General features: G+C 70.8%; 1 protein-coding gene across 4 annotated transcripts in view; it reads right to left on the bottom strand.

The window, feature by feature from the left end:
• The window catches only part of LOC101619801 (septin-9), a 35,454-nt gene that overhangs the window by 5,948 nt on the left and 16,160 nt on the right, over positions 1–13,346 (bottom strand). For 2 of the 4 annotated variants that reach the window (XM_012733127.1, XM_012733129.1), the window contains exons 2-4: positions 1,830–2,021; positions 434–562; positions 82–163 (exon numbers count right to left, since the gene is read on the bottom strand). In XM_012733127.1, the coding sequence (XP_012588581.1) occupies positions 82–163; positions 434–562; positions 1,830–1,989 (371 nt within the window). In that variant the 5' untranslated portion in view covers positions 1,990–2,021. Of the gene's footprint in view, positions 1–81; positions 164–433; positions 563–1,829; positions 2,022–7,584; positions 7,607–8,537; positions 8,605–13,346 lie in introns of those variants that run through there. The other 2 variants (XM_012733128.1, XM_012733130.1) reach the window with 2 other exon arrangements.

Here is a 13,346-nt window from a genome sequence, read left to right as displayed (position 1 = left end):
GCGCCCCGCGGACGCTCTGGCCAGGACGGGGCTCCAGCCCGGGGACCACAGGCAGCCTGCCCCGCGGCCCCCGGCCCTCACCAGTTCTCGTTGTTGATGTGGTCCCCAAAGCCCGGCGTGTCGATGACCGTCAGCTTCATGCGGACGCCCTTCTCCTCGATATCTGCACGACGCAGGGCCGCTGAGCGCGGGTGCTCCTGCCCACCCGGCCCCGACCCCCAGGCACCCGGTGACCCCCAGGCACCCGGTGACCAGTGCGGACACCAGGGGCCACCGCCCGGTCTCGGAATGCAGTGGGGGTGGGGGGTAGCTTCCTGGAAGCCACCCCCACAATTTGTAATGGAACACTAGACTGCTTCAAGGGGTGCACTGTGAGCAGGGCCCCCGCGCACCCCGGGCGGCCCGGGAAGGAGGTCACCCGCCCGGCGCTCACCATGCGTGATGGACTTGATCTCGATGGTCTTGGGGATGCGTTCCTCCGAGGGGGGCTGCACCGACTTGCGGCTGATTTTGGATTTGAAGAGGGTGTTGATGAGGGTGGACTTCCCCAAGCCGCTCTGCCCTGGGGAGCAAAGGGGGCCGTCAGCAGCAGAGCCTCTGGAGAGGGGTTCGCAGACCTCTCCTGGGGGCGCTCGAGGCCAGGGGTCCGGAGGTAAAAAGGGCAGGGATGCCCAGTGCTGGCCGGTGGGCCCCCGCCCTTGGGGCTTGTCAGACTGCCCTGGACAGGAGCCGGGGTGCCCTGGGGGAATGGAGAGGCTGCGCCCCACCGGGGGGGGGGAGGAGGGCTGGCCACCTCATGCCACTGTGCCCGCACGGGACACACAGGAGACAGAAGAGCAAGCTCTGCTCAGCGGGGCCGTGGGCTCAGAACCGGGGGCAGGGACACCCCTCGTCCGTAAGGGCCCTGCCGGGCTGCCATCCAGGCTCCCGGGCAGCCCGAGCCCCGGAGCGGTGGCACCGGCCTTACGGGGCCCCCCAGACCCTCCCCCACAGCGGGGACGTCGCCTGCGGCCGGCCACGGGCCTGCTTCTCTAGGTCTTCCCTGGGCCACGACCAGAGGCCACAGGTTGAGGCGACTTAAAGTGGCCCCGCTTCAGCACGCGCAAACGCCCCATCCGTTCCGCAAGCCGGGCGTGGGCTGCGCCCCAGGGGCCCCACGCGCCCCAGCCCCCGCCAGGCCCCACTGGGGCTTCGCCCACGGCTGCCGGAGGCCACGCCAGCCAGCACGCTCGCAAAATCAAATCACGCTGATCCGACCCCGACGCCGCCCAGGCGTGGGCTCCCAGAGGCCGGCTCAGGAACCCCGGCCCCGCTGCGCCCCCTTCTCCAGCGCCCACCACCAGGGACGCCAGCCCCGCACCCGGCCCTCTGGGATCAGGAGGAGGAATCCCAGGTGGGCAGATGCCCCGGAAGGCGGGGCAAAGGCGGCTGGGTGCTGCCAAGCCAAGCACCCCCGGACCCCGATCCCCAAACAGCCATGTTCTGCGGACGGGCCCACCCCCACGAGCACCCCGCCACCCCCTCTGGGGCTGGCTGTCAAAGCGGGGCTCTGCACAGGGTGACGGCAAGGATGCTGGGACACGAGGCGTTTGGGGACCAGGAGGTCGCCCTGTCCAGTGGCTGGTCAGCGGTATCCCCACCAGCTCTGGGGTGGGCACTTCGAAGCTAAGAAACGGGGCTCCTCGAATAAGGTCGGGATTTCTCAACACGAGGGCCCGGGACTGACGGGCCAGGGCCCCCAGCGGGCCCCGAGCACGGGCAGTGCCCCGCTGACCGTTCGGCCGCCAGCTCGCCTCCCCCACGCCGCCGAGGGCCCGGGCGGGACGCACCGACCACCATGATGTTGAACTCGAAGCCCTGCTTCATGGCCTTCCTCCGCATCTGCTCCAGGATCGAGTCGATCCCCACGTAGCCGAAGTCCGCGGGGGCCTTGTCGCTGCGCGGGGCGGGCGCCTGCTTCAGCCCGGCATCTCTGGGGGTGTCCGCCATGTCGCCAGCACAGCCAGGAGCCGCCTCAGGGGCTGCAGAGGGAGAGCGGGGCGTGAGGGGCGTCGGGGCACCAAGCACCACCGCGCCGGTGGCTCTGGCCATCGCCCCAGGAGGGGACCTCGAAGCTCCGCGTCCGAGACCGTCGGAGCTGCTCCTGACCGCCGGCCGCCTCCCCCGAGGCCCCTCCCGGTTCCAGGGTGGGGCTGGCCCTGAACCCTGCTCTCCAGCCCCGGAGCTGCACCCCGTTCAGTGAACCCTGCTCTCCAGCCCTGGAGCTGCACCCCGTTCAGCAGAAGCCTGTTCCGGCCTCCCCCCTGCCGGGGGCGCGGGGCCTCGCCGGCCCTCCTGACCCCAGGGGTTGCACCCGCCGCCACGCAGGGTGGGGAGCAGGTCCGCCCAGTGCTGAGCTCCAGGATGGGGGTGCGCAAGCCCCTCGCTCCCCACGCCTCGCCCGACCTGCTGCCCCACCCCCTCCCTAGGCCCACGGGGGCCCCCAGCAGGGCTGGCTGGAAGCCAGCGGGCTGTTCCCGTGCACCCCAGACCACACCTTTCCCGCCTGCCTCTCGGCTCCCGGGGGGCAGACTCCAGCCCGCTTTGGTGGCCCCAGCAGGGCGTGGAGGCTCCCCCACCCCCAGGGAGACTCACGTTCCCCTATGTGTCCTGGGCTCCCCGGAAGAGCACATCAGGGACTCCCCACCCTTGGGCCCCTCCCAGATGCGGAGGGAGGTGCGGGAGACCCAGAGCCCACACTCCCAGGGCGGGGTCACCCCCCACATCTCCGATGTGCCCTCGGCCACCTGCTCCCGCACAGACCTGGCCGCAGCGACCCCCCGACGCCCACACACAGACGTGGGGTGTGGGCACCTTACCCCGCGTCCTCCGCCCGCCCGACTCAGCACAGGGTCCCGGCAAGCAGTGAGGTTAGACGCCGGGCTCCAGGACCTCCCTCCCCAAAGGGGGGTCCCGCCCAAGGCCAGGGAAGCACGAAGGCCCGAGGGGCTCCCGCCAAACCCCGGGTGCCGGCCTGTGCTCCCTCCTCAGAATCGCTCCAGCGTCTACATCAACGAGGCTGCGCGGCCCCGGCCCTGCTTCTGGCAGGCGGGAGGCAGAGAGCAGCCGGCCACGTGACCCAGAATCGCTTCCAGGTGCCGGGGGGTCGGGCCGCCCCTCCCCCCAAGGACCCAGGCGGGTGCCCAAGCCGTCCCGTGGGCAGGCGAGGGCCGCAGCACGGGGCAGGCCGGGCTGCCCAGCACCCACATCCACTGCAGAAACGTGGTCCGTGCGAACACCCTGCCCGCCGGCTGCCCGCCGCCCGCGGGACCCATCTGCCGCGGGGCTGCCCGCAGGGGTCCGGCCCCCAGGCGCCCGGCTGGTCTGGACGGGCAGCCGCTTCCGCTCGGGCCCACGCTGGCCAGTGCGGCGGCCACATTACAAGTCGTGGCCAATGCCCACGTGGCCTCCACCAGGCCCGCCTCACACCCCACTTCAGGACAGAGAGAACCCGAAGTCTCACAGCGACGTTGGCGTGATGCCTCTCGGCCTCGGGTGAGCTGCCCCAGGCCGCCGGCGCCCCCGCCCCAGGGGCACAGGCCGGGGCCGGGCTGGGGAGCCGGCACCCCGGGCCGCCCTGCCCCACCGCTGCTCCCCGCGGGCACCTGCTCTCCCCGCACCCTGAGTGCGCCCAGCAGGCCGGCGCCACCCTACACCCCCACCCCTCACGTCCGCCGGCCCAGGGCCTCGATCCCGGGGAGCTGGGTCTGGCTTGGGGCTGCCCTCGCCAAGCACCGCCCACCACCCGCCTCGGGGTCACGCGCCCTCCTCCTGCCGGTCACCCTCGGGAGCCCCGGCTGCCCTCAGCTGCTGAGACTGCTGCTTTCAACGTGGTGGCCGTGACATTGGTGTGGGCAGTGACGGGCACCGGCACCCACAGTTGACCAAAGGGCGACCCTCTGCCCCCCACCCGGGCCCTGCAGCCTCCACCCAGCGAGGGACTCCACGAAGCAGCCATCCGGCAGAGCCCCGGTCCGCGACAGGCCTCGAGTCGGCCAGCGAGGCGCCGCCCAGGGAGACAAGGGGTGTGGCCGCTCGGGAGGAGGACGCCGGAGGGGTGGAGGGAGACCCCAGCTGTGCCCAGTGCGCTGTGTCCGGGGCCGCGGACACCCTGGCCAGGCGCCCACGCAGCCTTGTGCGCCCCATGTGTCCAGGCGGCGCCCGGACCGCAGCCCCCAGCCAGGGTGAGTCTGGGGGCGCAGAGCAGCGTGGGAAACCGGGACACTCTCCCCGGGATCCCCCTGTGAGCCCGCCACCCAGCCTCAGCCCTGCTGGCCTCCGCTCACGAGCTGGGGCGTGTCTAGTCGGGGCGGGGGGCAGGGCTCCGGCTGACCCCGCCCGCGACCCCCCTGCAGGTCTACGGCCAGCGCCTCACCTGGCGAGGTGGGGGCAGCAGATGGCCGCGGGCCCGGCCCAGCTCGCTGGGGCCACCTTCTCTGCACCCTTGCGGTGCAGGCACCCCAGGGCCCAGAGATGGCCCTGCAGGGACAGCCGGGGCATCGGTCTGGCCCGCTGCATGCGGGCAGCTGTGTCAGGGCCGCGGCCCAGCTCGGCCACTTGGCGCTGTCTCCCAGCCCCTCCCGTCTCACCCTGCCCTGCTTCTGCCCGAGTTGAGCCTGGGGCACGGGAGGGGGGCGAGGGGCGCCCCCCTCCAGGGGCACAGGCAGGCCGCGGGGCGGTAGCCAGGCCCTTAGCCAGGCTGGGAATCCTCCTGGGGCACAGTGACCAGCTGCCCGCCCTCCCGCCCCGGGGCCTCCCAGACCTCAGGGCTGCCTCTGGCCAGATCAGTCGGTGGTTTGCGCCTTGTGGCTCCGTGCCACGGTGGGGAGCCCGGCCTCACGCACCGTGCTGGCCACATCAGACGTTAGGGAGGCCCAGGCCCACAGGGCATCAGCAGTGGCCCCAGAGGGGCAGGCCAGGACCCGCAGCACTCTGGCGGCTGAAGGAGGCGGCGGTGCCCCGCTGGGCAGGGCCTGGGCCCCAGGCGCCCCCAGGCAGGGTCCCCACATGCGGGCCGGGGCTGTGCCTCGGGCTCAGGAGGGTCCAGGCTCGCAGGCGCCCTCAGGCCCCGGCACGCTGTGGCCGGCCAGCCTCGCCCACCCGCCTCCCGCACCCGCTCCCAGGGGCTGCCCAGCAGGCCTGGGCCTGGCGGACGGGCTCCTGCTTGTGCTGGCAGTGCTGGGCGCACGGGGTCAGAGTCCAGGCTCGGGTCTTGGAAGCGACGTCCCCCAGCGATGGCCCCGAGGGCTGCCCAGCCGCACGGAGGACAAACGAGACCTGCAGGCTGGAGCCGGCCGGGCCGGGCGGGTGAACACGGGGCTCCCCGCCGGGCTGGACAGGCTCCGGGGTTCCCCGCGAGGCGAGGGCCCCCCAGGGCTTCTGTGCCCCTCTTTTGGAAGCTGTTTAAAGGGAAGACTCCCGCGAAGACAGACAGGCACAGTGAACCTGGACAATTCGGGGGACGCGGGCCCATGGACCTCAAAAACACACTCGGTCTACTGAACTTCAGAAGTCTCACTCGGCATCACCGGCACACAAAGAGGCTCCGGCTTGGGGGCCAGAGAGGGGCGGAGAGTTCTTTCACGAGATCAAAGGCGGCCTCAGCAGAGAAGCTGGGGGGCGGGGAGACCCGACCCACCCCACAGCCCCCAGGCCCGGCTGCAGCTCCCAGGGCTCCAAGCCCTTCCCAGCAGCAGGAACCCGCAGCTCCCCCCCTCGCACCCCTGAGCGGCCTCCGCCGGCCAGCCCTGGTCGAGGCCCCTGCTCCCTCCTAAAGCTGAGGACACAGAATATGAACAGCCAGACTGTGCGATGTCGCAGGCAGAGATCAAGCACTGAATTTTAAGCGCACACAGAGCCCCTCTAACGCGTGAGTAATTCCAAGCGGAATCACACTTAGCACTTTGTCAGGGCGGGAAGCTCCGGGCCTGGGAAGCCAGAAATCTGAGAGGGCCCCGGAGAAACCGCCTCAGAAATGCAACAGCTGCACCCCGCCGGCCTGGCCCAGCCCTCCCCCACCCCACCCCCACCCCGGTGAGAGCACAGGCACATCCGAGCCAGCCCGGGAGGGGGCAGGATCTCCCACGCCCTTTGCAGGACCCGCAGAGGGCGCAGCGGGCGACGGCGCCCACCCCCCTCATTCAAGGGCTCCAGGCGTCCCAAGTCAGAGGGGGCTCCCCGCTTTCCTGCCCGCCAAGGCTCGCCGGCTTTCCCTCGCCAAACCCTTTCAAGCAAACCTTCCTCTATTGTCCAGGAAGGAATCTCAAGAAGTTCCTCCTTTCTGCCAGCAGGAATTCAATTGGCCGCCTGTGGGTCGAGCTGGACGGGGCCCAGGCCCCCCTCGGCCGCCCCCCCTGGCCGCCCCTGCTCTGGGGAGGCCTGCCCTGCGCTCATTCGCCGAGCCTGCGCCAGCCCAGAGGCCTATTGAGACAGCAGCGGGGAGAGCAAGCTGCAGCCTGCACGCAGCCTCCTTCACTTCCTCAAGAGCCGCTCGCCCCATACCCGGCAGAGGCCAGGCCAGCGCGGGCCAGGCTGCCCGAAGCGGCCGACCGACCGGAGATTCCGTTAGTTCTGGGCAAATGTTGGCAAAGTTCCACAGAGACCCTCCAGCACGGGGTGGACGCCGGCTATCTGCCTCGGGCTGGACTCTCCTCCTACGGGGGAGGGCACAGGGCTCCCCCGGCCAGCAGAGGTAGCCCGGAGCGGCCTGGCTGGCCTGTCCGCACAGCCCAACGAGCCTCACCCTCGGGACCCCAGGAAAGTGGGGGAAGCGGCACAGCTGACGCCCCCGCCCAGTGTGCAGGAAGTTCTGACTCGGGGCTCGGACCTGGGCGTCCAGGGCCCAGGGTCACGCGCCCCCCACTGGGCCCACCGCCCAGTCCCCCTTTTCCCAAACGCCTGCTGCCCTGGCCTGGCCGGCTCCCTCGAGGCCTGGCTCCTGGAGCTCAGCCTCCCTGCAGCCCACCTCGGACACGGCTGGTCCAGGTCCCTGGCTGGACACTTCCCCAAGGGATGGGGCTATCCCTGAGCAACATCTCTGCCCAGAAGCACACGCAGTGCAGCCTGCGGTACCCCGTCCACCCCGTCCACCCACTCAGCGGACACCCGGGCCCACACGCGTGCTGGGTGCTGGAGAGGGGGTGTCTCCAAGGGCCTCAGGCCGAGCCGCCCTCACGCTGGACACAGGCTGCCCTGTGAGTGCTTCTCCGCAACCGGGCGTCCTGGGCGGCCGCTGTCCCTGCGGTCACCACCCACCGGCAACCACGCACCCTCAGTCCTAGAGGCCTCCCGGCACGTCTGCGGGCCCGCAGAGGCCCCCGTGGCTCACCGGAGCCCCGAGCCCCGACCCAGCCCGGCCGTTAATCGCCGCCCATTCTCGTCCAAGCACCAGGACCATTAACAACTTAAAGAAGCGTAAGCTAAGAAAAGAAAATCACAGCTCCTGCCCCTACTCGAGACCCGCGTTCGGGGTCCCGCTGGGGTCCGCCGCGCCCCAGCTCCTGGTGACCCTGAGCAGAGCGAGCGCCGCTCTGCGCAGCGACTTACCTGCCAAGCTGGCCGGACCCTGCTACCAGAGCCGCGAGGGCGAGAGGTGCCAGCACTCGCCTCTGGTCGCCAGCAGACCGGTCTGCGCCCAGCCCGCCCACGTGGGCGGCACTCCTCTCCGCTGCCCGCCGCCCCCGGGGACGCCGCTCCCTGGCTCCCCCCAGCTCCCTCCAGTGAGGCCTCATTTCCTCCTCCTGGCCGAGCGCCCACCTGCCTCCCTGGGGCAGGGGTCCCTGGATCTTCTAGGCTCACACGACATACTTCAAAGCGCTCCCCTCACACAGCTGGTGGACGGAGGGAGGGAGGGAGGGACGCAGGGGTGCCCCCGCCCCTCCCCCGGCCTCAGAGAAGCCCCCAGCCAGCCCAGCTGGCCTTGCCCAGGACAGCTCGCGTTCCCACAGGCCCGAGGCCGGGTGAGCCCTGGCTTGTGAACGAGATGTCACAGCTTCCGGCCCGTGTCCTTCTGCAGCCACGAAGCACAGGAGGAAGGATGGGACAGCTCCTGCCTGTGCAGGGACTGGCCCGGAAACGGCCGGTGGGGGCTGGGCCGCCCACTGCGCACTGGAAACCGGGGCGGCGGAGGCCGCGGCCCCAGTCCCTGCGCCCAGAGTGCTGGGCTGGCCCTGGCTGACCCACGGAGAGGCGGAGGGCAGGGCCAGGGCACCGGCGGCTGGCTCGGGGTGCGCTAGACTGGCAATGAGCCCATCAGGGAACCCCACTGGGGCTCTGCAGGCACCCCACATGCACCGGCGAGCCCCCCCCAAGCTCTCGCTGGGTGTCCCCTTCCTGCGGTGAAGCCCCCACTTTCCAAGTAGCCCCAAAGCATGGCAACCGCCCACAGCTCCCCACGGCTCCTCTGTGCGATTCCACGAAACAACGGTCAGGAGAAGGCGTGGCAGGCGGGGGCCTCGGGGCCATGGCTGCCCCACAGACCCCTCCGCGCCGGGACCTACCGGGCTGCCGCAGGCCACTCGGGCCTCCCCAGGAAGGCCTCTTCCGCGGTGCTCAGGGTCCTGCTGCCCCAGCGGGAACAGCCCCAGCCTCCCTGGAAGGAGCCCATTCATATGGTGATTTCTGCGGCCCAGGGCGGAGGCCCAGGGGGCGGGGCCAGGCCTGGCCTCAGTGCCCAGGGCCGCCTGGCCTGAGTGGACACATCCCTGAGGCCAAACTCAGGCGGCCCTGGGGGGGGGGTGGAGGGGGCGCCCTGGCAGGGGTGGACCCGTCCCTGAGGCCAAACTCTGGCTGCCCCCAGGGGGCAGGCAGGGGGACTGTGCCCCTGTGCCTGCAGTCAGGATCATTTAAGACGACAGGGCGATTTTGTTGCACAGTGAGACCCTCAGGGCGCCTGGCACAGGCCAGAAACTCCCAGACCTGCTGGGCCAGGAACCCAGCACCCCGCTGGTGGGGGAAGGGAGGTGAACCTCCTCAAAAAGCAGGCTTCTCCGCCCCTCAGCCGCACCTCCACCCACTTCCCCTCGGGGCTACCAGCTCACTGCCACTCGTCCTTAGGTCCCTGGGAACAAACAGGCCCTCCATTTCCCGTTTCTGGCTTGTCTGGGCCCCTGCAGGCACAGAAAGCGGACAGCAGAGCCCGGCCAGCCAGTCAGGCCACCAGCCCCTGCCCGGCCGCCCAGGCCCAGCCAGCGGGGCTCTTGTTCCAGAGCCGGCCTGGGCACCAGCAGGCAGGGCCCTGCCGGGTGAATGCTGTAGGGGGGCACAGGCGGGCGTGCACCCACAGTGGCCCCCAGCTGGGTTCTGGGCACTAGGCGGCACCTGGTGACCAAGGACACGTAGCCAGGTAGCCCACTGCCCGGCACACGTACACACGGCGCCCACTGCAGCGTCACCCAGCGGGCACCCGCAGGGAGAACCATTCAGCCACGAACAGGAACGGGCCTGGCCGAAAACGGACGTCCGAGAAGGCCACAGGCGAGGCCTCTGCGGGGTCTGCGCAAATACCTGCTCACCTGCGCCGACCCTCAGGCTGGGCCCCCACTCGGGCGGGCATGGCCTCCGGACGGCCTTCGCCTGTGGGCAGGCTGCCAGGCTCCCTGAGGGCCAGGACACGCAGCCCTGGTGGCTGGGGGGGCCCACGGGGCTCCCAGGAGGTGGCCTTGGCTGCTGGGGTGCACACTGGTCTGGGGGAGCTGCTGAGTGGAAGTGGCTCAGCGGCCCCCTCAAAGCCCACCTGTGCGCACAGATTTGCAGTAACTAAGCCTCCCTGTCCCTCAAGCCAGGAGGCGCCTCCCCCAGCTGCACTCACGGAGGCGCGGCGGGCCAGAGCCCAGGTCTTGAAGAGGCGCTCTGGGGAACTGAGGGGAGGAAGGAGCTGGGGGCAGCACCCCAGATCTGGAGACACCCCGCTGTCCAGGGTGGGCGCTCTGCTCCCCACCCTGTAAGCAAGCGCAAGGAGCCCCAGGGGGGCCATTGCCCTTGAACTGACTTTTCCAAGGGACCTCTGGAGTCTGAGGCTTCGCCTGGGGGGCCGGGGCCCCGCCCACGGGGGGGGGGGGGGCGGCAGTGGCCCCGAAGTGAAATTCCCGAGACGAGACTGGGGGCCCATCTCGGAGCGAGGCCCCTCCGTGGCCCCTCCGCACGCCACCGGCAGACTGGCCCGTGGGATGCAGGTGACAGAGGCAGCGGACCCCTGGGCGGCTGCGACACCCCCCTCGCCCCCACTACCACCGGCCGCCCCGGGCAGCTCGCCTGGCCTCTGGCCTCGGCCTGGGGCCAGCAGGTCTCCGGGACCAGGCCCTTGCCCAAGGACAGCGGGTCTACTCACGCAGCAAAGGCGCTCTGGCCCTTTCTCCCCAGCCGACCCAGAGCAGGGCAGCGGCTGAAGGCGGGCGCTGCGGGGCTGCCTCCCCGTGGCACGGGCGTCCGGCTGGGCCCCTGCCACGGGCAGCCCGGTCCTCACTCAAACATTAACCAAGTGACGTCCGGGCCTCAGATAGAGGTCAACAAACAGCCCGCAGGCGTCACCGTCCGGCCACTGAGGACGGACGGGGCACCCGCACCCCCGCCCGGCGTCCAGTCCCTGCTGGCAGGGGCAGTGCCTCCAGCCGCTTGGCCGCCAGGAGGCCCGAGTCAGCCCAGCCGGTCCCTCTCCTCAGCCGGAGACAGGCGCCTGCACCCAGGCCTGGGAGATAAGAGGCGATAGCGTCTGGGGGCCCAGGAGGTGAAGTGGGTGTCCTGGGAGGCCAGCCAGGACTGCACGGGCACCTGGCAGGCTCAGGGCAGGGGTGCCGGGGCCCGGCGCGGGGGCTGTGAGCCAGGCTGGACGGAACAGAGCAGGCCCACGCGGGGTCTGGGCCACGCGGGGTCTGGGCCACGCGGGGTCTGGGCCACGCGGGGGTCTGGGCCACGTGGGGTCTGGGCCACGCGGGGGTCTGGGCCACGTGGGGGTCTGGGCCACGCGGGGTCTGCGCCGCAGCCTGCCATGTCCACTCCCGAAGCCCAACGGCCACCAGAACCAGGGTTCCCAGTGCAGCCTGGGTGCTCAGGAGTGCCGCCCCCACTTCAGGAGAGTGACAGGAAACTTGGGGGTGCTCTGCCCATGTTCCCGCAACTGAACCCCAAATAAAGCATTTAAAAATGCCAGCCAGGCTGGAGGAGTTGGCTCACCTTCGCCTTCCTGTCTGCTCTCGCCCCACGCCCAGCGCCCGCCCCCAGACACCAGCTGACCCTTCACCCCTGGAAGGCAGGAACTGGGGCCCAGAAGAGGCTCCTGCCGGAAGTGGGATCAGAGCTCCCTGGGCCTGGAGGGCGCGTGGTTCCCAGGGGTGAGAAAAGAGGAGAAGGCCGGCCAGAGCCCCACCCACCACCCACAGGCCAGGGCGCAGCCAGGCGGGCGGATCCCCCCACGGGTCCCCCACGGTTCTCAGCCTGTGCCAGAGGCTCCTGGGGACACGCGGGGGCCTGTCCTCGCCCGACCACGCTGGGCCCAGGCCGCCTTGGAGCTGACAGCGCCGGGTCACACCACAGACGCCCCAGGGAAGGCCTCGTGCGGCCCCAGGGAGCCCCTGGGGTCAGGCCCCTACCTGTCCCTGGAGCCAGGCGGGCGCCCTGTGGGCAAATCGAAGCTCAGAGCCAGGAAGTGGCCTGGGAGCCGCGTGGCCTGGGCCGTTTCTGGGAAGTGCCCAGCCACAGACCCGCCGAGCCGACCGGACCCTCCCAGGCTCCGCGGGGGGCACCAGGGGCAGGAGGGGAGATGAGCCCTCACTTGTGCCCCCCACACACTGCCGAGTCCCTCCCCCGCCCACGTGACCAATGAGAGCGGGGAGCCCAGGTGGCGCTGTGGGGACAGAGGCCCCAGTTTGGAGGTGCAGGGGGCCGGGCCGCCCTGTGGCGCGGGCTGAGTCTCGGCACCGTGGAGCGGTGGGCAGCCCCTGCGGCCCGAGTGAAGCCACGGCCAGGGGGGACCCCAGGGCGCAGCAGACCCCGCCTGTCTCCCCGCTGCCCCCTCGGCAGTGAGTCCCAGTGGATCCGCCTGTCCTGCTCCCCACTGTCTCTGGGGGTCCTGTCACCGCCCCCTTCCCCCCCACTCCTGTTCCTCGGCCCTTATATGTGTAAATAAATAAAACAAATCGTTACAATTAAATAAATGTGCAGGGGCCGGATAAGATGAGGGCGGCGGGCGGGGAAGGGCACAGCCTGGACCTAGGGCAGGAGGCGGGCACTGGTGGGGGTGATGCACGGACAGGCACTGATGGGGGTGATGCACGGACAGGGCTTCCCCTCTGCCCACTCTGGGGCCCTGGGGCATGTGCCCCCCCGCCCCCAACCTGCAGAGCCACCCCATCTGCCAAGAGCAGCTTGGCTGGGGGGACACACAGGAAGTGGGGAGGGGCGGGGAGGCCACCCGCCAGGGACTCTGGCCGCCCCGAGGGTATGGGCTGCCGTGGACCCCTCCTTGTGGCCCTTGTGGCCAGGAAACGGCCCCAAAAGGCCGGCTCTGGGTCACTGGGGCAGGCGACAGGCTTTTGAGGCAAAGGCAGCCTGGGCCTGGGGAGGCCACACAGCCGCGGCAGGGGGCATGGCCGGTGCCTCGCTGGGGAAGGAGGGGGACGGCCCGAGCGGGCAGGCTCAGAGGGGCAAGAGCCCCGCCTGTGCGGGGAGGCTCGGACGGCTGCCCCCCAAAGACAGCTCCTGGAGCCCTCTCCTCTGCCGCCCACGCCCAGTCCGGTTGCCAAGCCACGGGGGGCACCTGCACAGATACCCGTTAGGCGTCCAGGCACCTCGGCCGACAGACCTGCCGTCGGCCAGGGTGTCCCCTCCGGCTCCCGCCGCGCCCACAGCACAGCTCAGGAAGAGCTGAAATTCCCGTCCCGAATTGCAAAACTGCCCGCAGGTTCCAGCAGAGGCAGGCGAGGACGGCGGGAGCCTGGGCCCAGCCCCTACCCCCCACCCCCCGCGCCCTGCCCTCGCCACCTTGGGGTCTGGGGTGCGGTGCTTGGCAGGCCACCCTGGGCCGCGACTCGCCCCTCCTCAGCCCTGCGCCTGGACAGGGAGTGGTGGACAGCCCCCCACCCCCCGCCTGGACAGGGAGTGGTGGACACCCCCGCCTGTAGCCTGTAGCTAAGCAAACACATTCACATTCACATTCCATTCCGGCAGGAACATCCCAGGCACACCCCGGGAACCCCTAGGCAACTGCAGCCGGGACCCCAGGTCAGCACTTCGGAGTCTGCAGAGACCCGCCCCAGCCCCTTCCCCACTGACCCCAACTGACACCGGTTAAGAGGCCGCGGCCAGTCCGCCTG

Source organism: Condylura cristata, unplaced genomic scaffold (assembly GCF_000260355.1).
Source record: "Condylura cristata isolate star-nosed mole 26May11 unplaced genomic scaffold, ConCri1.0 scaffold00038, whole genome shotgun sequence".
In the NCBI taxonomy this organism is placed as follows: domain Eukaryota; kingdom Metazoa; phylum Chordata; class Mammalia; order Eulipotyphla; family Talpidae; genus Condylura; species Condylura cristata.
Note: the sequence above shows the minus strand (reverse complement) of the source record. Positions and strands in the feature narration are given on the sequence as shown.